A 25,221-nucleotide genomic window follows, 5' to 3' on the forward strand; every position below is an offset into this window, starting at 1 on the left:
TGCCGAAAGATGTTTAAAAAATTTTTTTTCTGTGGATAATGAAACTTTACTGCCTGCTGGCATCTTCCCAGAACATCTAGGTAGAGTAGGTTAAGAAGCACTGTGACTGCTTTCCTCTTCAGGGAAATGTTTTAAGACACAGATAAGACACAGATGTATTAAAGTGCCTTTCAATTGACCTAAGTTAATTCTGCCATTCCTCATCTCCTACCCCCATCTTTTTCCTATTCTGACATGTGGTTTTCTCAATGAAAAAATCAATTTATTTTCATTTTCATTTTCCTCTTCCTTTGTTGGAGTCACTGTATTCAAATCAACTAAAGCAAAAATTCTAGTAAACAAAAATTCTAACTTTTGGATTTGATATTAAGGTATATACTGAATCGCCTGGCAAGAAAAAGCACCATCAGACTCCACTAGCATTAACAAAGGAAATGTTTTGTCCTCACTTCTGGTATAAGGCTTTTTGAATCAGATTAAGTAAGACTAGCGACGCTTTATTGAGCCTACTGGGTATGAGGCACTGGAGATTGTATTACCTTTTGTGATGTGGAAACCAAGCCTCAAAGGGGACAATTTGCTGAAGGTCAGGTGCATGGTGAGTGGTCAGAGTTGCTGCTGAAAGCACGTGTCCCCAGCACAATGCAGTGCATCTCCCAAAGCAGAGCCTGGCTCCCTAGTTGTTCCCTGTGCCTGTGGGCCACCTCACACCAAAACATTTGGGCATGACATGAAAGAATTGTTGTCTCGCCAATTTTGAAAAATCACCTTGGAGAGTCTACAAACTTTGCTTTAGCTACTTCCAGTGTTTGATCAGTTTGCTTCTTGACGTGAACTCGTTGAAAATCAGAGACCTTGGAAAAAATTAAAACCTGACCAAGCTTCCTTTTTTAAACAAACAGAAAAGGAGGTAACATTTGTTTTCTCTTAATTATAAAGATAATATGTAATCATAGAAAATTAGTAAATAGAGAAAAGTATAAAGAAAATTAACCACAATCTTGTTACTCAGAAATGACTACCCATCCTTCAGGATATTTCGTGTGTGTGTGTGTGTGTGTGTGTGTGTGTGTGTGTGTGTGTGTGTATACATATCTTTCCCTTGTCCCAGAATTGGACATGATGTATTCAAATATTTTTTACATAACGTTACATATTCTCAGAGAATATGGACCTTTAGACATCTTAACAAACCTCTTCGTCTTTTCCTCAAAATACATCTCTCTGGCTAGGAGTTCTTAAAAGATCCTTTTCTCTTATTAGCTCTCTGCAGGGAGCTTTAAGGGGGACAGGAAAAGTGCCAAGCCCCTAAATAGTTCACCCTTTTTCCAAGGAGACAAAGTGAAACAATTTGTGGAGCAAAATAGTTAGCTGCCATGGTGCTTGCTCTGAGAAATCCAGAGAAGAGAAAGTTGAGCTTGAGCCAGCCTTGAATGGTGTATTAAATAGACTACATACTGCCAAGCACAGGACTAAGCAAAGTTCAGTGAACTCGCTGAGTCCAGAATGAGTCCGTTTCAGATTTAGATTTAGGATGAAATTCGCATTCAGTATGTTTTCAATGTCCTGTGTGCCGAGGGCAGAGGTCTAGTAACACTGAACAAACGCTGTTGAGTTGTGTCCAGTTGTCTTTTTCATCTTGAATTATGATCCACAGGGATTATATAGCATATGTGTCTGTTATAAGGAAGAAAACTGTTTTACTTTGAGGACTTATTTTTTAAATGAAAAACTCGTTTCCGTTTTCTTGTTCACTTATGTTGAATTTTTCCCTTTTCCCAGATTCTGCACCAGTATTGTGGCTCAGGACTCCAAAGGCAACGTTTATCATGGCCGGAATCTGGATTACTCTTTTGGAAATATCTTACGCAATTTGACAGTGGATGTGCAGTTCATAAAGAATGGGCAGGTATAGTCCGTACGGTGTAAGATTCAGAAATCAGAGAGACTTGCTAACCCAAGTTAGCCGTCACTTGGATGGTCTGCAGCTTAACTGTGTCATCAATTTAAGATACAAAAAACATCAACCTCCTGGAAAAACAAAACCACAAGAGAGATTTACATCAAGCATGCTTGTAGAAACAAGGGTCATTTATTATTATTGAGAATCTACTTACAGAGGTCAATCAGTTTTCCCTAGGGAAATTTCTATGGGTGTATGATCGGTCTCCACTTACGATGCTAAATCAGCTCTTTCCTTTGCTTTCCCACGTTCAGGCTGCTTCTAGAATAGAGGGGCTGGGTAGTGTAATGTCTAGGAACACCTAATTTTGGGATCTGACAGTGCTGGGTTTGAAGTTTGCTTCTGTCACTTCCTTTGTGAACTTGGGAAATTACTTAAACCCATTTTGCAGATTATAGCCCAGAGAGGTTAATAACTACTTTATGAAGCTAGTTATAAAGGTTAAATGAAGTAATCTATGCAAAGCATATGGTAGATGCTTGATAAATCGTGGCCAAATAATAAATGGTCCTTCACTCTAAAAGTATAATTGACCCACACTACTCTTATTTTTGATCTTTAAGAAATTATACATCATTTTATTTTCATCATAGTTCCTTTAAAAGTACAACCTAGTATGTACTATTGTCACGTTTCTGTGTAAATATCTAGAGAGATAGCAGTAATCAATGTTCATTGTGTACACAAAGCATGTCATTGCCATGAAACAGAACAGAGAATGCAAAAGTCAGATCTTGGCTTTGGGGGGACACTGTTTAAGGACTTTATTTCGTTTGTTCTTTGCGTTTAGGGGTTGAGTCACAAATACTAGAAACTCATTTACTAAATACTCAGTTGGTCGTCTGCTTTTACAAACAAAAACTTTCTCATAAAACGTTCAAACAGTACAGAAATATTTAAGGTGAATGTTTTTCCTTTCCCAATTTCATTCCTTTACTTCACCACTATTACCAATTTAATTTGTAGCTGAAGGTTTACTTCAAAAATGGTTTTAAGTGGTAGCAGTGACAGAACATCCATGAAAATAAATTCTGAAAGGACATCTGCTAAAATGTTAGTGATTATTACTGAATAATAATAGGGGACAATAATTATTTTTACTACCTTATGCTTTTCTCCATTATTCTACAATGAGCAAAAATTCTTAAAAATCGACAAAAGATTAAATGCAATAAAAATAATTTCAGCTGTTCTCTCTAGACTCACCCTAACTAACAGGTGTTGCTTCATTTGTTTCTGTTGCTCCTGGAGCTCTCATGGGAAATGGTCTATTGGTGTGGCTTATCTCCGTGCTCAGGCTATTATTACCGAATTTAACAGTTTACACTTGGGTATTGTCTTTCTGTTGAGGGCTCATGGCTAATAAATTGCTTTGCTAAATTAAGAACAGGTTATTCATCCAATAATTAAGCTCTTAGTCTTACCTAGTGTTCATAGTTTTAAAAGTATTTTCAGATACAGGACCTCCTTTGATCTTCATGGTAGCCCTGCGAGTCAGGCACAAGTCAGCATTTCTATCCTCATTTTTCAGATGAACGGGCCGAGACTTACAGAGACTAACTTGCTCCACATCACACGAGGAGATGAGGCAGAGGTGGGACAAAACCCAGGCCTTCAGCCTTCAAGTAGCTGTCTCCCCAAAACTCAGATTGTAAATTAGAGTCTCCTGCCCCAGCTAGGGCTTTGTTTATGTTAACTGACCTGGCACAGACGGTTGGAAAGCATAGACATTTAGAAATACAGTTTTTCAGAGCTACAAGATACAATATCATACAAATAATATCTTATAATTATTTGTAGTTATGTGTTATAAAATATCTTGGAAACTACCAGGGATTTTGATTTTTGTAACTTTAATTTGCTGGCTCTTCAAGAGTAACACTGATGTGAGGGTTGGTGTGCCATGTGAATGAAATGACTGTGTGATTACTTTTTCCCCTATAGTTAAGTTTTATAAGGGCTTTAGTAGTGAGGTAGACTTATTCCCGTTTTACTGCCATGAATGGAAATGGGGAGAATTCATGGAAGACCCTCATTGAGTCTCGGGGAAGAGGTCATTTATGAAATTAAGACCATTACATTTTCCCCTTGTAATTTAGCCACTTTATTTTACAACCAGACGAGGTAGAAATAAACAATTAAATGAAAAGTTACTGACTTAAAATTCAACTCTCTAGGAAAAAAGTAAGCTAGGCCCGTTCATTTCTCAAAATACAAAAGTATTAGTTCATCTTTACTGAACCATGTGAGCTGGGTGTCTGGTATCTGAAATAACTGATAGAGTTTGTTTTTCTCCTCAGGGATATAGTGGTGTCTTGTAATCATTAGAGTTCATTTCCTTCATTTAAAGTGGGAGCAAAGCAAAAAAAAAAGAAAGAAAGAAAGAAAGAAAAAAAAAAGTGGGTATGATCCCTACAACTCGTGGAATAATCATGAGGATTAAATGAGGGATGTATGTAAAAGAATTTTTTAATATTTAAAATTTAAATTTGATTTTTACTGACAGTCTCACTTGTTTCCCCTTACTTCACAGAGCTTGTAAGATGCATGATATTAATCTCTTATAATCGAGTCAACATAAGTTTTTAAATGGAAGCCCACTTGCTACTTCTAGGATGGAGCTTCTTTTTTCTGCAAGGAGCCCTTTGATGCAGCTTATTGATCCCTTCTCAAAATAATGTTTCATAAATACATAAAATAAAATTCATGAGATTGTGAAGAAACCAGTTATGCTGAAATACAGCCATTTCAATATTATACTTTTTCTTAACACATTAACTGGTAAAATTTCGCAGTGGGTCTAGAAACTACCATAAATTCAGAGTAGTGATAAGTATGAATGATATTTCAAGATATGCATGTATACCATATCAACATAGGTATGATGCCATTATGTATGTGAAAATACTTGAACTTCTCCTGGTGATGGAGTCACAGGCACTTCTATGACTACATGAGTTCTTGCATGCATTCATTACAGAGGGAGTAAAATTTCAGTTAGAGGCTAGTGAAAATAAAGATGTACCTTTTTTTTTTTTTTTCCATCCAAGGTCACAGATCCACTGACTTCTATCCATGGACCCCCAAAGTTAAATCTTCCAGAAGGCTATTTCAGAGTTCTTATTCTATTATGTTGGAACTTGTAACAAAAAAAAAAACCAAGCAATTGTGGGACAAAACAGGTGATTTCAATGTACATTTGGTTGGAGTGTTGAGATGATGCCTTACCTCTTGATTTCAGATCGCCTTCACAGGAACCACCTTTATTGGCTACGTAGGATTATGGACCGGTCAGAGCCCGCACAAGTTTACCGTTTCTGGCGACGAACGAGGTAATCAAAACAAACTCCCAAGCACTTTTAGCCCTATCCCTGTTCAGTTTTATCCAAGTACTTCATTCACTCACCCAACAGAACATATGGAACACCTTCTACGCTACATGCTTCCATTCTAGTGGGGGAAGGTGGGCAGTGTGCAAGTAAGCAATGAAGATTATTTCAGCTAGTGATAAATGCTACCAAGAAAATAAAACAGGAAGATGTGATAGAGAATGAAGGAGGGCGTGCAGCAGGTATAAGGTCAGGGAAGACCTGACTCACATGATCCAGAAGCTGGGGGAGGACCATTCCTGGTGCATTCCAGAAACAAAAGACTGTGTAATGTGGTTACAGGATGGAGTAAGTGGGGAGTGACAGTAGAGACAGAGAGGAAGGCTGAGGCCATGGTGCAGGGTCATGAGGAGGAGTTTGGGTTTTAAACAAAATGGAAGCCCTAGGAAGATTTTAGGTCAGGGAGTGAATAGATCTGTTTTACCTTTATATTCTTAACTATCATTTGGCTGCTTTGTAGAGACTAGATAGATCATGTTGGGTTAAGATGGAAGCAGAAGACTGTCTGGAAGCTATTGCAGTAATCAGAGGATATATGGTGGCATTATACAAGTAAAACACTTTAAGGTTTTCTGTGCACTTACTCCTAAGTTTTCTCATTAGACCCTCACAACAGTCCTGTTAGATAGGCTGGGCTGATATTATTAACCGCATCCATTATGCAAAGGTGGAAATTAAGGCTACAAGATGAAAGGACAGCTAGTTGATGGGAGAGATGGTTCTCAAATTGATCTCCTGGGTCCTTGCCTGGTTGCTCTATCAAATAACCCCACTGCCATCCCCTAAATCTCAGGGGACACCACTCGGTTTCCCAATATGTGGGAAACCCTGAGATAAGCCAGCTCTGGTCTCTGTCCTCAGGAATTGCAACTGAATAAAGGAGAAAGACAGGTACATGGAGTCTCTTAAAGTGTAGTGTTGGTCATCTGATGAACCCCTGATCAACTTGTTGTTTCCTTTGATATATTCTTACCTTTTTACGTAGGCTGGACCAGGAAGATGCTGGTTAAGGATATATCAATGTCCAAGGGACTCAGTTCTTTATCCTCATGTATTTCTTCATCATTTTCTCAAATGTCAGCTATGAGTGAGACATTCTCAACCAGTGGTACCCAAACCACAGCATGACAGTTACTGAAGTTTTACAGAGAATGACTGTAAATATGTGTAAACAAAAGGGGCTTTTTTTCCATCATTTTGTGACTCATTTAACTGATAGTTATGAGCAGTTTAAAAATAACTGAGTTATTCTTTTACATACACATTTAATTAAATACTGTCAAAAAAAATTTTTTTTAATTAAAAAAAATTTTTAAACCTTAAGCTAATGAAAACTAGTTATATCTTTAGTCTGCAAAGACTGGGTTAAAATGCCTGAACGATAAAATAACATCTCTTCATTAATAGCAATAATTAAGATCTTCAATTAAGTTTCTGGATATTATGGAGAGGGCCAACAGTGCCTTTAGTATATGAATAAGGATAAGAAAAGGAGGAGGACTAACAAATGGCATGGAGTGTGGGAGACCTAACCACCTGCGGATAAGATCTCAGACCCCAGAGCCAGGCTGCCAGGGTTTATACCTTGGTGCTGTCACTTGCTCGCTGGTGATCATGACCAAGGTGCTTAACCTTTCTGTGCTTCAGTTTCCTCATCTGAAAAACAGACGATAATAGCCACTGTAAGGATGAAATGAGTTCATGTATGTAAGGTATCTAGAGCAATGCCTGGCACAGAGCAAGTGCCATAGACGTATTTGTCATTGTTGTCACCTCTCTGGGCTGACCCTCTTCTGAGCCCCAGATTGAAGTGTCCAACTACCTGCTCAGCATCTCCACATTGATGTCTCCTGGGCATCCCAGACCTAACATGTTCAAGCACATCTCTTGCTCTTTTCTTTTCCCCTTTTCCTGCCCTTACTCCTCCTCCACCCAAAGTTACACCTCTCCTAATTTTCCATGTCTCAGGGAATGGCACTTCTCCTCAACCAATTGCTACCAGGAGAATTCTTTGACCCCTCGGTCCCTAAGTCTTGTCAGCTCTACCACCAAAACGAGACTCTCCCTGTCCATTCTCTCCACCTTCCCTGCTAGGCTATCACACCTGTGTTGCTGCCTAGCTGTCCATCTGATCTCCCCACTACTGTTCTCACCCTCCTGTACTTTCTCCACCCTGCAGCTGCATGATCAGGTTGTTCCCTTGCTTAAAACCTACCATGACTTTCCATTTCTTCTTCTTCTTTTTTTTTTTTTTTTTTAATATTTATTTATTTATTTATTGGCTGCGTAATTGAGGCACACGGGATCTTTTGTTGCAGCATGTGGGCTCTTGGTTGTGGTACGTGGGCTCCTCTCTAGTTGTGATGCATGGGCTCCAGAGCCCACGGGCTCAGTAGTTGCAGCGCACGGGCTTAGTTGTCCCACGGCATGTGGGATCTTAGTTCCCCGACCAGGGATCAAACTGGCGTCCCCTGCGTTGTAAGGCGGATTCTCAACCACTGGACCAGCAGGGAAGTCTCTGACTTTCCATTTCACGTGACAAATCCAGAGCCCTGACTCTGACCTCAAAACTCTACGTGATCGCCTCCAGCACCTCATTTTATGCTTCTCCTTCTCCCTCACTCCACCTGAACCTCACTGGCGTTCTTTGTTTTCTTGACATGTGCCAAGCTTGTCCCTGCCTTAGGCTTGACACCTATGCCTTCTGTCTGGAATGCTCTGCCCGCCTTAGGTAGATGTCCACAACTCAGAGGGGCTATCCTTACGCTCCTCTCAGAGGAGTCCTGTCTTGTCACTCATGATTACATTATTGTTTTACTTTATTATGGTTATCAAAACCTTGTTATTTAATGGTACACCAGTTTCTTCTGGTTGCTGTTAAATTCCAAGGGTCTGGACCAAGTCTGGCTATGGTGGCTAGTAGATGCTTATTTCTTGAATGAAATGCTTATTTCTTGAATGAAAATTTTTCTTTGGAAATAAATCCCCTACAGATAATTTTAAAGATATTAAAAAGCATTAAAAAAAAAAAAAAGCCCAAATCTTACTTAAAGTTCTGAAATATATACGTGCTCTACAGTCTTCCAAATACTATGTTTTTATATAAATTTATTTATTTTATTTTTATTTATTTTTGGCTGCTTTGGGTCTTTGTTGCTGCGCCCGGGCTTTCTCTAGTTGTGGCGAGCGGGGGCTACTCTTTGTTGCAGTGCAGAGGCTTCTCGTTGTGATGGCTTCTCTTGTTGCAGAGCACAGGCTCTAGGCGCACAGGCTTTAGTAGTTGTGGCTCGTGGGCTCTAGCGCAGGCTCAGTAGTTGTGGCGCACAGGCTTAGCTGCTCCGCTGCAGGTGGGATCTTCCCGGACCAGGACTCAAACCCATGTCCCCTGCATTGGCAGGCGGATTCTTAACCACTGCGCCACCAGGGAAGCCCTTCCAAATACTATTGAGTCACTTTTCTTATTAGCTACATAATTTCATTTTGCATGAAGTAATATAATAGAATGATTTCCTTTAACATAATTATCATTGTTTCCAGGTAAAAGACTACATATATACACACACACACATACACACATATGAAATACATATATACATACATATATACTCACACATATACATATACATGTTTATATATTGCCATGAAATTTGGGCTTCATCTTAGAAAACTGGTTGCTAATAAAATCACTCTTCATCCACCACCATTTCTCCCGCATCAACTTGTACTATGGGAAAGAAACAAGATTTAGGAATTTTAAAACGTGGGTCTGGGGCAGCAATTCGAGCATATACTTATTGTTCCATCCTTGGCAGATAAAGGCTGGTGGTGGGAGAATATGATTGCTGCCCTTTTTCAGAGACACTCACCGGTCAGCTGGCTTATCCGCACTGTGAGTATTTTTACTGTCGAGCCCACCTCACCCTAATGTCATGTTCTAAACTGTGTTCATGTTGTGGTGCTGTGTCATTTAACAACGTTGTTTTTAATGTAAGAAGCTGCTGACAAGAATAAGCATCTGAAGGTTTACAAAAGGCCTATCACCTTTTTTGATAATAAGTACCAAAGATAAAGCGGGACACTAGTTAAAGTGTTAAGGACAGATTTTTATCAGTAGTATAATATTGCAATAGGGAAAAGTGTCCAGCGTGAATGGAACTTAACTTCTACTTGACTGAGTATTTTAAAGGGAGAATGAGGGAATAGGGAGGGGGTGAGGGGAGCACTGTAGAGTCAGAGAAGTGAAAAATTAGCAAAAGTAGAAAGGAGGGAGTTGTCCATGTGAAGTAAGTCAGCCTCCTACCCTCCCGCAGAGACTGGGACATAGGGGCCCTATCTTCAGGTATTAGCTGTAAATTTTTTGGGAAGCCTTGAGTTTTTTCAGGCAGGCACTATAAGGGGACTACGGTCATCGTAAGAATGCGGCCTTGAGCTGTCAGAAGCTGTGATAGTGTTTGACCAAGTCTTTATAGGCTGAGGTTAAGGCATAGTTGAGAAGAGGGCTCCAGGAGCCTGGATAGAGTTCGGTCAAGAAGAGGAGCTTTGTCATAGGCTAGAGTTTTCCGCAATAGCTGATTGAGATAAAAGACGATATGTTTTTCTACAGCTATAGATGTGCCCTCCTTTTAGAATCTCCAATTGCAGATATCTTAATCTCCATTTGCAAGTATCTGAATTAGCAAAACAAATGCATTAGAAGGTAGCTCTACGCACAACAAAAGGAATATCAGCTTTAGGTTCGCTCTTAGTCAGCAGGGTTCCAGGCCACATATAACTTGTAATCTGACCACAGAAAGCACATTTTCAGGAACACATCTCTGGTGAAAGGATCTGGCCCTGCCTGGGTTTAGCCGTTTTGGCCCTTCCTTGTCCTGCTCTAAATGATCAAGCCCCTGTGGGCTTGAAATTCTCCTAAACTTTTTTTTTATATAAATTTTTTTATTTATTTACTTTTGGCTGTGTTGGGTCTTCATTGCTGTGTACAGGCTTTCTCTAGTTGTGACGAGCGGGGGCTAGTCTTCGTTGCGGTGCACGGGCTTCTCATTGTGGTGGCTTTTCTTGTTGCGGAGCACGGGCTCTAGGCGCACGGGCTTCAGTAGTTGCAGCACACGGGCTCAGTAGTTGTGGCTCGTGGGCTCTAGAGCACAGGCTCAGTAGTTGTGGTACATGGGCTTAGTTGCTCTGCAGCGTGTGGGATCTTCCCGGACCAGGGCTCGAACCTGTGTCCCCTGCATTGGCAGGCAGATTCTCAACCACTGTGCCACCAGGGAAGCCCTCTCCTAAACATTTTACTTAACTATTCCCTAAAGATGTTGACAAACTATGCATCCTTCACATATTTTTAAAGATGACTTCTAAAGTATTTCATCATAAGATTAAAAAGCTGCAGAAATCCAGTGTATTGTACATGTTGACATTTAAAAATAAAACTTTAATTTAAAATCTATCCAGGGGAGGGACTTCCCTGGTGGTCCAGTGGTTGAGACTCTGCACTCCCAGTGCATGGGGTCCAGCTTCAATCCCTGGTCAGGGAACTAGATCCCACATGCCACAACTAAAGATCCCACGTGCCACAACTAAGATCTGGTGCAGCCACACAAATCAATCAATCAATCAATCAGTCTATCCAGGGGAATCTAAACACCAGTGATTTTAAAAAAATTTTAGATATAATTTACATACAATGAAATGCACAGATATTAAGGGTTTAGTTCAGTGTGTTTTGACAATTTTACACACTCATTTATCCATCCATGTAACCACCAACAAAACAAGATATAGAATGTATCAACTGAAAAAAAAAATGCACCATATGAGAGCTGTGAGTTAAGTTTTATTTGGGGCAAGATGAGGACTATAGCCTGGGAGACAGCATTTCACCTAGCTCTGAGAAACTGCTTCAGAGAGGTAGGGGGAGAGAGAGGTCAGTGTTATATATGATTTTAGTTAAGAGGGTGTGTGTAGTCAGGCACACATTTTGGCTGAGGCTCACTGCTAGTCATTAGGAGCAGATGTCGCCATTAATGATTTTAGTGCTTTTCTAGGTATGAGGAGATGAAAGAATTGGGCTGATAAAACCTTCTCCTGAAGATATCTAACTGTCTGAAGACCTGTTCTGCCAGTTTTTCCCAGAGCACAGAGTGCCTCATTCCTGATCTCCACCCTGAACTCCTTTCAGGATGTGTTGAAGGTCAGCGACTGCAGTGGCTAGTGACCTAATCCTTGTGGAGGCAGATGGCAAGTGACCATGTTTAGTTGGCCGACATTTCCAAATGTCCCTGGAAATTTCCCTAGTGCTCCTTTCCAGTCAATTTCTAACCTCCTCCGACACCCAACCTTCCCCAAGTCACCGCTCTGACTTCTATCACTATAGGAAGTGCTGCCTGTTCTAGAATTCATATACATGAAATCATAGTATATGGACTCTTTTTCTTTCACTCAGCATAATGTTTTTCAGATTCATCCTTGTTTGTATCACTAGCTCATTCCTTTTTTTTATTGACGAAGATTCAATTGTATGAGTATACCACAGTTTATCCATTTTATTGTTAATAGGCATTGGATTGTTTCCAGTTTGGGGCTATTGTGAATAAGGCTGCTGTAGAAATTCTTGTACAAGTCTTTTTGTAAACATATATCCATTTCAGCTGGTTATGAAGTACGTAAAAGTGGAATTGTTGGGTCATAAGGTAGACATATATTTAACTGAGGTAACGCCATACAAGGCACATGCCATACAATTCATCTGTCTAAAGTATACAACTCACTGGTTTTTAGTGTACTTACAGAGTTGTGCAGCCGTCACTACAATCAGTTTTAGAACTTCTTCATTTCCCTAAAGGGAAACCCTGTACTCATTAGCAGTCACTGCCCATTTCCTCCGTTCCCTGAGATAGATAATGTACCTGTCTCCCCCTGAGTGTGCCACTTGGGTGAATGAAATCAGGCACCACTGCCTCCAGTATTTCTTACTGATGTCCTTTTGCATTGTTCTCATAGAATTCTGTTAGAGGCGATGAATTCTTAGATAGTAGTTGGCGGATGCTATAGGTGACATAATCCAAAAACTATTCCATCACTCCTATTGCCTCACTTATAATTTTGCTGAGTTTAGAACAAACCAACTCAAGTCTAACTACCCAACCCTAACGGCGATACGTATAAGGCAGGGAACAGTCCACAGAGCTTGCCGTGGTTAATGGTTTATGGTGTTGGACGATGGCACCTTTGCAGACACCAATGTTTTGGATCGTTCTTTTGTTTGACCCTCTCCCCGCCCTTGACACTGTGCTTTGGCACTATTCAGGACGGGTGAGCAGGATGGCTGTACTTTCCAAAAGTGGTGGAAGAGTGTTGGTGAAGGTGTAGGTGGGAGGGGCTGGCCCTCTACCCGGGACGTTCTCGAGCAGATGAGCTTGAGGAAGGAGCACATGTGGAAGCTGAATATTTGGGAAGTGACCCCCTTAACCGTCCATGCTGCAGACCTATGCAAGTGTTGACGAAGCCCAGTTCAGCTCGATGTTCTAACGCAGCACGCTGTCTTTCATCTCCAGCCCTTTGCCAGTCTGTTCCATTGAGCTACAACTCTCTTCCCCACGCCCTCTCCCAGCCCCACAACCACCGTTTTCTCTGGTCTGACTTCCGTTTGTCTCTCTGACCTCAGCTCATGCGACACCTCCCTGAGGGGCCTTCTCAATGGCCTGGGTAAGGATGGGTCCCCTGCTGTGACGTCCACAGCCTCTCCTTCTCCTGTGTTGACACTCGTTACATTGTGTCACTATTGCCTGTTGACTTTACTTTCATCTTTGGAAGTTTGGGGAGAGCAAGGACGGGGTCCATCGTATTCACGGCTCTGTTCCCACACCAGCACAGTGCCTAGCACATAGCAGGTATTCAGGAAATATCTGCTAAAAGAACAAATGCATGAAGAAACATGGGGAGATCTTTGCGAGGGTGACCTGCCTCGAAATCATGCAGCCTGTGTTTGGTGAGCCGGGTCTCTCACCAAAGAGAACTTGTCGAAGTTCTCCTCTTTTGTGAGAAAAACCCTGCTGCTGTTGGCTTTCCATCGAGGCTTCTTCCATCTCAGGAGCCCTGATGACAAGAGAATGAGGTCAGAGCAGTTCAAGATTATAGCCATGGCTTAATATAGCAGGAGAATGTGCTTTGGACCATCTGTCCATCAGTTGGTGTGGATAACTGCCGTGTATGATGATGCTAATGCAGGTTTGTTTATTTTGTTCAGACCCTGAGTGAATCAGAAAACTTTGAAGCAGCTGTTTACAAATTGGCCAAGACTCCCCTTATTGCTGATGTTTATTACATTGTTGGTGGCACATCCCCCCGGGAGGGAGTGGTCATCACAAGGAACAGAGATGGCCCAGCAGACATATGGCCTCTAGATCCTTTAAATGGAGCGTGAGTAGAATTAAAGGCTCTGGTCATTTTGTATCAGTAATCTTTTTTTTTTTTCCTTTAATTGGTGAAACTAGAGGTATTTTTTATTTTTCTATACTTTTTCTTTAGCTGTGTCCCAAATGACCTTGGCTAAGACAAGATGATGTGCTGTGTTGCAGGTGGTTCCGAGTTGAGACAAATTATGACCATTGGAAGCCAGTGCCTAAGAGAGATGACCGAAGGTAGTCTCTAAACACTTTCTGGTTTGCAGTGTTTTCTTGCGGTCAGGAGAATGTGCCCCTGTTGCTATGGGAACTGGAGAGGATTGTAGGTGCTGTCCCCTTCCAGAAAATGTACCTTAGCCCTTGGCCAGGATGGGAGAGTGTGGTATGTGGTGGAGAGCATGGCAAGGAGCTTCTTGGCAGATGGCTGGGTGTTGGGAAGACAAGGTTGGTTCTGGCCTCAGGGTCAGGAGTTCTAGATTCCACCCCTAGCTCTGCTGATGACTCACTGGGTGGCCTCTTGGGCCTCTGTTCACCCATCTGTAAAAGGAAAGGATGGAACAAGGTTCATAGTTTTCTATGTAAGACTTTTTGGGAAGGAACACATTTCCCTGCACTTAAATAAATGAACTGTTTGGGGGCTTTAATTTCCCTTCTAATTTTGAAAATTCTATAATTATAAGTCAGTGCGTCCCCAAAAGGCAAGTAGTTATATATTTTTCCTTGGCTTTACTGACCCGTGTGTTTGGTGGCAACTGTTCAATTCACAGAAAACATTTTTCATCATCCTGGCTTCCTTGAGCGGACGGGGTTGAATTAATTCCACCATGGTGGTTTGAGACAAGGTAGCAAACATGCATGGGGGCCAGAATCTGTTTGGGGGAAAGGGAGATAATGAGGCTAGACCTTGCATTGAACCTCCCAAAATGAGAGCTTGTGAGATTCGGAGTTTCCTGAAGTGCCAAGTGACCTTTGACCATTGTCCTTACAGAACACCTGCCATCAAAGCTCTTAATGCCACGGGCCAGGCAAACCTCAGCCTGGAGACGCTCTTTCAGGTAACTTGTGTCACAATGTCCAGCTTTTACCCAGGATGTTTGGTGTCTTTCTCAATAGTGATTTAAAAAAAAAATTCTTCTGAAATCAAGCAATATTAAAGTAGAAGTTTTACCTGGTTGAAAACATTTAAAAGAAAAACATTTTCTGAACTTGTAACCATTTAGGTTAAAGTATCATCTTCACCTGAGTTTTTCTGCATGTTAAAAAAAAAAAAAAAGCATAGTTATAACGTGTTCATTTGTTTAAAAGAAAAAAAAGAGAAAGGTTCCAAAAGTCTAACTCTGTCACCCCAAGAGACACCAAAGTGTTCAGTGGTTATTTTATTCCTATTGATATTATGCGCCTATTTCTCCTACCTTTTAATAGTCTTTTATTTATTATTATTATTTTACTGAGGTATAGTTGATGTACAATGTTACATAAATTTCAGGTGTACAACATAGTGATTTACAATTTTTAAAGGTTATATTCCATTTATAATTATTATAAGATATTGGCTGTATTTCCTGTGTTGTACCATATAATATATTTGTAGCTAATTTTATACATAGTAGTTTTGTTTTTGGTTTTTTTTGGCTGTGTTGGGTCTTTGTTGCTGTGCACGGGCTTTCTCTATTTGCGGCGAGCGGGGGCTACTCTTCGTTGTGGTGTGCAGGCTTCTCATTGCAGTGGCTTCTCTTGTTGCAGAGCACGGGCTCTAGGGCACATGGACTTCAGTAGTTGTGGCTTGTGGGCTCTAGAGCGCAGGCTTAGTAGTTGTAGCACATGGGCTTAGTTGCTCCGTGGCATGTGGGATCTTCCCGGACCAGGTCTCGAACCCGTGTCCCCCGCATTGGCAGGCAGATTCTTAACCACTGCGCCACCAGGGAAGTCCCTATACATAGTAGTTTGTATCTCTTAATCCCATACCCCTAATTTGCCCCTCCCCTCCTCCTTCGCTCCCACTAGTTTGTTCTCTATATCTGTGAGTCTGTTTCTGTTTGCTATATATATTCATTTGTATTGTTTTTTAGATTCCACATATAAGTGATAGCATACAGCATTTGTCTTTCTCTGTCTGACTTACTTCACTAAGCATGTTGCCCTCCAAGTCCATCCATGTTGTGTAAATGGCAAAATTTCATTCTTTTTTGTGGCTGAATAATATTCCATTGTATATATGTACCACATCTTCTTTATCCGTTCATCTGTTGATGGACACTTAGGTTGCTTCCGTATCTTGGCTGTTGTGAATAGTGCTGCTGTGAACATTGGGGTGCATGAATCTTTTCGAATTTCTAATCATTTTGAATATGATTTCTCCTATGCAGGTTTTGTCAGTGTTTCCGGTTTATAACAAGTAAGTGACATGTTAAGCACGTCTGTTCATACATCACCCTGGCACAGCAGACTCTCTCCTGCGCTCTTTGGCTCGGCAGGGATCTGAGGGCTCCCACAGAGCAGGTTTTCTAGGTGCTGTGGATCCAGCCGTGACAAAACAGACTCTTTGCTCTGCTGGGACCAGCATTCTACTGGCAGGGAGGGACAGATAAACCAATGTAGCAAAAGTCAGGTGAGGAGTCCATGGGGAAAAACAAAGCTGAGGAGGATAGAGTGATCTGGAAGGAGGAGGGCATGACATGCTTATCCTAAATCCGTCTGCTAGCTGGGGACCACCTTCGCTGCTTGCGAGCTCCTTAACTTCACTGTTAGTACTAAGCTTTAGATACCTTTGGCTTTCCTTTATCTTCCCGGGGAGTTTCTGCTACCCCCGTGCTCATTTCACAGCTGATTCCGTGCCTGAGTTAATGTTTCTCTTGTAGCCTGTGCCCTTGATAGTAGCATTCTGTGAGCAATGGCTTCTCGGGTCTACAGCCTGGGATTTTACCCACCTCCTTTTTTTTGACGTGAACCGCTGGGCCGGGCTGCCACTGCCACTGCCACTGCCACAGGAAGCTGTTAGTTAAACTTGAGACGCACACCCCACCAAACTTGTACAGGAAGCTCTGAAGGTCCGCCGTCGCCATCACAGCACGGCTGAATAGGCCAAGAGCCTGCACTTCGTGGCCGCATACCCCTCAAGGTGTTGCCTGATTGCCTTCTCTGTGCCCAAGACCAGCTCAGTGAGGTAGGGCCTAAAATAGAAGAGGACGCAAGTCATCACAGAGTCTTATCTCCTTCTTTTACCTCCATAAATTCCAAAACCCAGCATTTCGTACTTTCTCATCATCCTTCTTTCTTGAAGGCAAGAATATCAAAAATGGTATTCTTGAAGAAATAGCCTAATATGGATAAAACTTGTAAAGGGATTTTTAGTTTCAAATACCCAATTGATTTTTTTCTTTGAAATGATCCTCTTTCACACAAATATAAAACAGTAGTTTTCCTGACGGCCTCTAGATTAACTTTTGTATATTCGGGTGCTCTAAGATTCCTTAGGTACAATGACATTTTCAAAACTGGTGTTACTCTGTTCACTTTGCACTGTAATAGGAATGTATCTCTTTGAAATTTTCTTCTTTAAGTATGTCCAGATAAAACGATTATTGCTAAAAAATTAATTCCATAAACGATATTCTAACAGCCAAAACAATCTTCTACAGAAAAGCAAATCAGTATTTTCCCACTCTAACAAATGAGCTAGCTGGGTCACAAATGATACCCAGCACTATGCTAGTGAACTAGTTCTTTGAGGGCAGAGAGAGCAAAAACAAACAAAAGACTCCTGATTTGTAGCATTTATTGATTTCCTTGGTGTAAATACTCACCCTGGCCTATTTCAAGCTTACAGTTGGCTCATAAACTTCCTGCATATTTAGCCATTGACTCTCACCAGCCTGTAGGAGTTAGCTCCAACTCACCATTACCCTTTCCAGATGGGCACAATTTTGCCTTTTTAATAGTCATTTAAAAATTAGTGAACCTATTTTTTTGTTCTTATAGTTTTTTAAATAGTTATATAAATGATAAATATTTTGTTTAAAGATTAATAGTATAATCAAATAGTTTTTATATTTATTTTAATAAAGCATTTTCTGTGCTGTGAGCAGCCCTTATAATTTTAAATAGCTGCATCATAACCAATTGAATGTAGTATAATTGAATTAAACATTCTCCAGTTGTTAGTTTTTCCTCTATTAAAACTCTGAAATAAATATATTTGTACATTTCCCCCCTGTTTTTGTATTATTTTCCTTGGCTGAATTCCCAGAAGTAGGATTACTGAGTTAAAGGCTATGAATGTTTAAATGGCAAATGTTTTGTTGAAATAGAATTGTCAGAAGTTATAAACAGTTTACCAAGAAGCATTTTTCTTTATTGTATAATTGAAAACCCAAGAGGATCTACATTTAAATGATTATTACCAGTGAACCAAAAATAACACAGATCCCTGACTCTCAGGCCTTTTACATGTAATGATTACCATCAGCTACGTCTGTTCAGTGTGTGAGGTTAATATTCAGAAATGTCTGAACAGAAGCAAGGAGCTCTATGCTGCCCCCTTGTGCTGTGCTACAAAATTACAGTCCCCTGCAGTGGAGCTCCAATATTAAAACAGTGATGGAGAACAGAATTATGACTAAAGGGCTTCCCTGGTGGTGCAGTGGTTAAGAATCCACCTGCCAATGCAAGGGACACGGGTTTGAGCCCTGGTCCGGGAAGATCCCACATGCCACGGAGCAACTAAACCCCTGCACCACAACTACTGAGCCTGCACTCTAGAGCCCATGAGCCACAACTACTGAACCCACGTGACACAACTACTGAAGCCCGCACACCTAGAGCCCATGCTTCACAGTAAGAGAAGCCACCGCAACGAGAAGCTGGCAACGAAGAGTAGCCCACGCTCGCCGCAACTAGAGAAAGCCTGCGTGCAGCAATGAAGACCCAACGCAGCCAAAAATAAATAAATTAAAAAAAAAATAATTATGACTAAAGTAAATAAGCAGCTGAGGTCCTGTTCAGGGAACCTTCGTTCCCCTTGGACAAGCTTTGCATGTTCTCATAGTGCTGTCTTCAGCCCAGTGTTTGATTCAGCTGTGGGGTGCCAGTGCCTGTTCCTAAACCGCCCCACTCCCAATGCTTTGAGCAGGCATCCCAGCTGGTGTCTGGGGCAAAAGGTAGTTGAAGGGAGTGAAGGGTAGGAGCCTCAGTGTGTATGTGCATGCGTATGTGCATGTGCACAAGTTATTTGGGTCTCTTGCTCTGCAGAATGTTGAGTAAGTGACATTGTACTTTTCATCCTTAGATCTGGGCCAGTGGACCCCCTGTCTTGATCCCTGAGCTTTCGGGGCCCCACTCTGGCCTTCCTCTGACTCTCCCATGATATAAGGAATCCACTCAGAGTCTGGCCCAAGTACCCAGAACCCTGGAATTCTCATCCTGAACAGCACCCAAGCCATTTCCAGGGCCTGTGTGGTCCACTTCCCTGGGTGGTGTTCTGATGGCGGTGTGCAGCCGTCCTGGACGTCCTGTGCCTGGTGGTGGCCAAGGGATGGCTGTTTGCTGGGGGTGGTGCATGAAGCCTAGATGAGTGTCCACATATGTGGTATTTGTGGGATAGGCAGAGCAAGGCTGCAGGCCAAGGCCAGCTCTCCCTCATTGCCACAGTGTGGAACTCTGGAGAGTCTGAGAACTTTGAACTTGGCCTTCCACAGTGTTGTCAAAATAGGAAAGAACACTTTGTGTGGTTGCTTGAATTATAACTTTTAAATAGCCTGACATATGTGGGTCTCTATTTGTATTCTTGTCCTGGGTCCCAAGTATGAGGAAAAGAACTTGGGATTTTTTGTGTGTGTGTGTGTCCCTCATGACTTTTAAAGAGGGCTCTTTTTTTTTTTTTAATTTATTTTATTTATTTATTTTTGGCTGCATTGGGTCTTTGTTGCTGTGCGTGGGCTTTCTCTAGTTGTGGTGAGTGGGGGCTACTCTTCGTTGTGGTGTGCAGGCTTCTCATTGCGGTGGCTTCTCTTGTTGTGGAGCACCGGCTCTAGGCGCACGGGCTCAGTAGTTGTGGCACGTGGGCTTCAGTAGTTGTGGCTCTCGGGCTGTAGAGCGCAGGCTCAGTAATTGTGGCGCACGGGCTTAGTTGCTCCGCGGCGTGTGGGATCTTCCCAGACCAGGGCTCGAACCCGTGTCCCCTGCCTTGGCAGGTGGATTCTTAACCACTGCGCCAGCAGGGAAGCCGAGCTTGGGATTTTTTTTCCCCTCTTTGGAATATTAGAGAAAATGATGTATATGTTAAAATTCCTCTCATTTTCAGCTACACAGTTTATACTACGGTAATGAGTGCTGCCAGCCCAGACAAGTACATGACTAGGATCAGAAACCCGAGTTAAAAGCAGAAGAGTGAATTCACCTATGCTATGAAGGTTTGCTAAAGTTTTTTTTGGAGGGGAGGGCAGCGATTAGGGATGGGGGAAGGAGGACATAGGCTGGTATTTCTCCTAGAAGATAGCAGCATCCTTAACATTTATACATACATAATATTTTCTGACAGGCATTGAGTGTATGATTGTTATTTGTGTCATGTTAATGTCACTCTTAAGTGTTTATTTTGAATTGTTCGTATGAAAGCTAGTCTTCTGGTGCTCAGTGCCCTTTGCCCCTGATTAAAACCTGCTTTCAGGGCAAAGCGTTACCTCTTCACTTATGCAGAGGGACAAATGCCTGGTAAGACTTATGTGTCTCTAAAGTCACAGCGAGGCAGGCCCAGCTCCTTTGCAGGATCAGACAGACACTGAAGGACCAAGGACACTCAAAATTTATTTCAGGCATCAGTGAGGCCATAGGTGAGAGGAAAGACATGAGGACAAAAGCAGGAGTCCTTTCTGCTGTCCCTAAAATCAAACCATCTCGGCAGCCACCTATTGACAGGACACCTTTTCCTATTGCAGGGATCTCCTGGAGTTTATAAACCGAGCCTGATGTTTTGTTCATTCACTTATGGGGATGTTTAAAATCAGTGTTTAAATTAAGCGCATTTTTTTTTTCCTTACAGATGATCTTTTTAAATGAAATTTTTGAAGAGCTGCATTTTAAAAAATAAAGTGAAAAGATTATATTTTATGACCAATACAGGCTCTTTCCTCATTAAGCTTTTCAACCTTGTGAAGTGGGGGCAGGAGAATCAGTTTGGAGCGTGTTGTGCTAAAGTGGGTAATAGCTGTCCTCATTCACCTTCCTTCAGGGTTTGCCTTGACCATCTCTCAGCTTCTTCTGTTCTGGCTTTAACAACTCAAAGATAATCGGTCTCGGAGGGCGAGCCACATCCTCGGGCTTTATTCCCAGCTTCTCACCATTACTTATAGCTATTTTGTCATACCTCAGTTTATAAAGAAATGAGCGGGCAAGACCTCTTTGTTCATTCTGAAGTGCTTCTGGAAGAGTCTGCCAAACTTAAATAAAATTAACAGCAATTATTATTAAGCAAAGATGAGTTTAGCAGAGGGAATAGCAGAGGAATTACAATTCGGGACAAGCAAACCGTGGCGAACCATAGGCAAATCTGAGGAACAAAGGGAAGGTTAGCTTTTATTGGAATCTGGGAGGATACCGAGGAGTGTTGTTTTGAACAAAAGTTCATTAGAGGAGAATAAGAGTTCAGGGTTGTTGCAGTTTCACATTGGTTGCAAGTGATGGTCAGTTTGCTGTTACTGAGAAATGCAAAAATCTTTCTTCCTGTTGGCTGTGTAAGTTGAAACCAAGGGTAAGAACTCTCCTTTAGTGGCTTTCCCACTCCACTTAAAATCAAGTATGCTTTATCCATTTTCACATTTCTCCCTTTCGATCAAGATCTTTCTCTGAAAGCACAACTGATGCAGCATCAGGTTGGTTTTTTTTTTTTTTTTTTTTTGGTTGAAATATTTTTGTCTGTGTCCCTCATTGCTGGGAAGGACCTTTCCTGGGAGTTATGTTGGAGGGAAAGAGCAAGTAGCATTTGTGCTGTGCTACAAAATTACAGTCCCCTGCAGTGGAGCTCCATCCTCTGCTGTGGTTATAAGCAGAGACAATATTAAAACAGTGATGGAGAACAGAATTATGACTAAAGGGCTTCCCTGGTGGTGCAGTGGTTAAGAATCCACCTGCCAATGCAAGGGACATGGGTTTGAGCCCTGGTCCAGGGAGATCCCACATGCCACGGAGCAACTAAACCCCTGCACCACAACTACTGAGCCTGCACTCTAGAGCCCACGAGCCACAACTACTGAACCCACGTGCCACAACTACTGAAGCTCGCACACCTAGAGCCCATGCTTCATGACAAGAGAAGCCACCGCAATGAGAAGCTGGCAACGAAGAGTAGCCCATGCTCGCTGCAACTACAGAAAGCCCGCGTGCAGCAACGAAGACCCAACACAGCCAAAAATAATAAATTTTTTAAAAAATTAAAAAAAGAAAAGAATTATGACTAAAGTAAATAAGTAGCATTTGGAAACCGTAGGGCCACATTTGAGCAACAAGGAAGGTAGAAGGAGGAGCTCTTAGGCATCTCCCATTCTTAAATTTTGTCTTAACAAGGTTCTAAGCCTTGGAGATCATCTCAAAGCACTGAGCTGACATAATACTGTTTGGTGCATCATTCCTGCAGATGTTTGACAGGCAACAGTTACAAAGTTTTAAAATGATTATACAAGTCAAAAAATTAAAAGTAATATGACAAATCCAGTTTGTATAATTGTCCTAAAGATTGAAGGACCATGGGGAATCAGGTGAAAATTGTAATCAGTGTACTTGTTCCCTGATTTTATGTAATTGAGTTTCTCCTTCCCCAGAGGAAATTATCCATGTGCAACAAGTTGTTCTTGCTGCCAGCATATACTACCTTGTTCTGCTAGGAGTTAGCTAAGGGCAATTTGATTGTCTAATACCACCTTAGCTAAGGAATTGTGGAATTAATTAAAGAAACCTCAGCTAAAATTGGAGCGGAGACAGACCTGTAGGGGGCATCCCCCGACCAGTGCGTTATCGATTACTCCAAACAGGAAGAGATATGCGCCTATATCTCAGACAGGAAGGTGTTGCCGACTCTACTATCCAGCAGGAAGAAGAAAACTCTCCGTCTGATGACAGCCCAGCCAATCAGACTGTAGCTGCCCAACCAATGAGAAGCCTCCATACTTTGGACTCCTAGCCTCCTCCAGTGAACTCTTTCATTATTACAGTCCGTCCCAACTCCCTCTTTTCCCTATGAAAGCAAACTCCTCTTTCCTGTTTTCTGGATTTGCCTATGGTCTGCCATAGTTTGCATATCCTGAATTGTAATTCCTATGGCTATTCCCAAATAAACTTGCTTTTGCTAGCGAAATAACTGGCTCTTCTATTACTGAAGTTGACAGAATCTAAGCCTGTTGTTGGGCAGCTATGGCTTTAGGGATGGAGTCAGCTGTATAACCTAGGGTAATGGATAGTTTTCTAATCATGTGCTCATTGATGTGTACTCCAAACCAAGAAAGGAGGAAAGATCTGCCAAGGAGACAGACCCAGAGTCATGGACCGTGTTGGGCCGTTAACATTAGGTTCTTTGAAGTAGGCTTAAGGGGTTGGCCCAGAGATTGGTTTCAGATCGGTTATGAATGGATAGGGGAAAAACTAGATATCCTAACGAGAATTGTCCTCCCATTCGCCAACTATCCAGACATTTATAAGCCCGGGGATGATGCCATCCTTCACAAACGAAGATGAAACCGGATGAGCACAAAGGACTCCAGCTGAAGTGGCATTGTTTATTGGTGAATTTGTGGGAATGGAGCTATTGGCGTTAGTCAACCAGGGGTCAGTGATGTTTTGAGAGGATTCCTCCAAGCCAAAAAGTCCATTCTGTAACGTGATGGCACAGGGTAATTGGGTTTAAGGTGTTCTGGGGACAAAGATTATGAAAGTAAGGGCGTGAGTGGGGTGGTTGTAGTAGCGTAATTTTAAGTTTATCGGGAGTGGTACCATCATTGCTACAGTCAGTGGGGGTGTTCAGGATGAAACGGCGTCGGGAGGGCTGTTGACAGAAGTTTCACTCTGGAGTTAACATTGAGGGGAAATGGAGTGCAATTAGCAGTGGCATTAGGGACAAATGAAAAACTGGTCACAGGATGGACTAGAGAGTTACTGCTGTTGTGTACAGATTTGAGTTTCTGGTGGCAAACCCAACCATCAGATGTTTCCCTCTGTTGCAAACAGAGTCAGAAGTGCAGGTAAGAGCATTGTCTTTCCAAGAAAGAAAGGGGGGAAATAAGGTAAGAAACAATGGGGAAAAGGTATACAGGCCTGGTCTGGTCATCTTGGGAAAGCTGTCTCCTTTCGCTGTCATCTGTTTCAATTCCTGGAAACCTTTAGTTTTAGGTCATCAGTTGGTACACAGGTCCAGTCAGGATTTGGTGCTTTCTTTAGATGTAATACATGATCTGAGAGTCTGTTTCCTGGATCTTGGCAGTACGCGGACTGGTTAACAACAGTTGGTAAGGGCCCTTCCAGCAAGGTTGGAGGGATGTCTTTGAAGATGTCTCCTACAGGAGACGAAATCTGTAGGTTGTAAGGGATGATGCTGAAAACCTTTGTCTCCCAGGAGCATGCTGTGAAAAGATTGTTCTACTAAATCATGGTTATTTTCAGCAGAAACAATTAAGTCTTTAAAATATTCAAGTATATACTCTTTTATTAGCTGTAGATCAAAAGGAGCAGGAGCTAGCGGCGTTGAGAATCCTGTGATTATCTCAAAGTGTGAGAGTTTATGGGCTGCAAAAAGGGTAGATAAACCTAAGATTTAGAAGGACCAATGGCAGTGACTTTGGCTAGGGTGTTTGAAGAGTCTCTACAGATTTTGCCGATAGACTCTTGACGGTGCCATTCATGTGTTCGACTGGCCCTGGGGAATTTGGCTGGTAAGCACAGGGAAAGTGTTGTAGAACTGGCCAGACAGCACAGACTTCTCCAAGCACCTGGCTGGTGAAGTGAATTCCCCAGTCACCATGAAGTTTGAGGTGAGGTTCGCTGGGTAGGGATAATTTTTTTTTTTAATGGCTTTTTTTTTTTTTTTTTTTTTTTTGGCTGTGTTGGGTCTTTGTTGCTGTGCGCAGGCTTTTCTCTGGTTGCAGCGAGCGGGGGCTACTCTTCATTGCGATGCGTGGGCTTCTCATCGTGGTGGCTTCTCCTGTTTTGGAGCATGGGCTCCAGGCACGTAGACTTCAGTAGTTGTGGCACTTGGGCTCAGTAATTGTGACTCGCAGGCTCTAGAGCGCAGGCTCAGTAGTTGTGGTGCACAGGCTTAGTTGCTCCGCAGCATGTGGGATCTTCCCAGACCAGGGCTTGAACCGTGTCCCCTGCATCAACTGGCGGATTCTTAACCACTGCGCTACCAGGGAAGCCCGGGATAATCTTTTCTAGTAGAATTTTAGCCACAGGAGAGGCAGTGGCCCATCTATGAGGGAAAGCTTCAGTTCAG

The 25,221-nt window shown here is 42.1% G+C and overlaps 1 protein-coding gene across 11 annotated transcripts in view; it reads left to right on the forward strand.

Moving 5' to 3' along the window:
- NAAA (N-acylethanolamine acid amidase) overlaps nucleotides 1-25,221 on the forward strand; it is a 61,660-nt gene that overhangs the window by 1,834 nt on the left and 34,605 nt on the right. Inside the window, exons 3-11 of one of the 11 annotated variants that reach the window (XM_082463905.1) lie at nucleotides 1,783-1,909; nucleotides 5,205-5,295; nucleotides 9,165-9,241; nucleotides 13,595-13,767; nucleotides 13,926-13,988; nucleotides 14,740-14,806; nucleotides 16,118-16,146; nucleotides 20,050-20,158; nucleotides 22,797-23,094. In XM_082463905.1, coding sequence (XP_082320031.1) covers nucleotides 1,783-1,909; nucleotides 5,205-5,295; nucleotides 9,165-9,241; nucleotides 13,595-13,767; nucleotides 13,926-13,988; nucleotides 14,740-14,806; nucleotides 16,118-16,146; nucleotides 20,050-20,125 — 703 coding nt within the window. In that variant the 3' untranslated portion in view covers nucleotides 20,126-20,158; nucleotides 22,797-23,094. Of the gene's footprint in view, nucleotides 1-1,782; nucleotides 1,910-5,204; nucleotides 5,296-9,164; nucleotides 9,242-13,594; nucleotides 13,768-13,875; nucleotides 13,989-14,739; nucleotides 14,807-16,117; nucleotides 16,147-20,049; nucleotides 20,160-20,787; nucleotides 20,863-22,796; nucleotides 23,095-25,221 lie in introns of those variants that run through there. The other 10 variants (XM_082463906.1, XM_082463907.1, XM_082463902.1 and 7 more) reach the window with 10 other exon arrangements.

The sequence above is a fragment of the Balaenoptera physalus genome, assembly GCF_965194825.1.
Source record: "Balaenoptera physalus genome assembly, chromosome: 5".
In the NCBI taxonomy this organism is placed as follows: domain Eukaryota; kingdom Metazoa; phylum Chordata; class Mammalia; order Artiodactyla; family Balaenopteridae; genus Balaenoptera; species Balaenoptera physalus.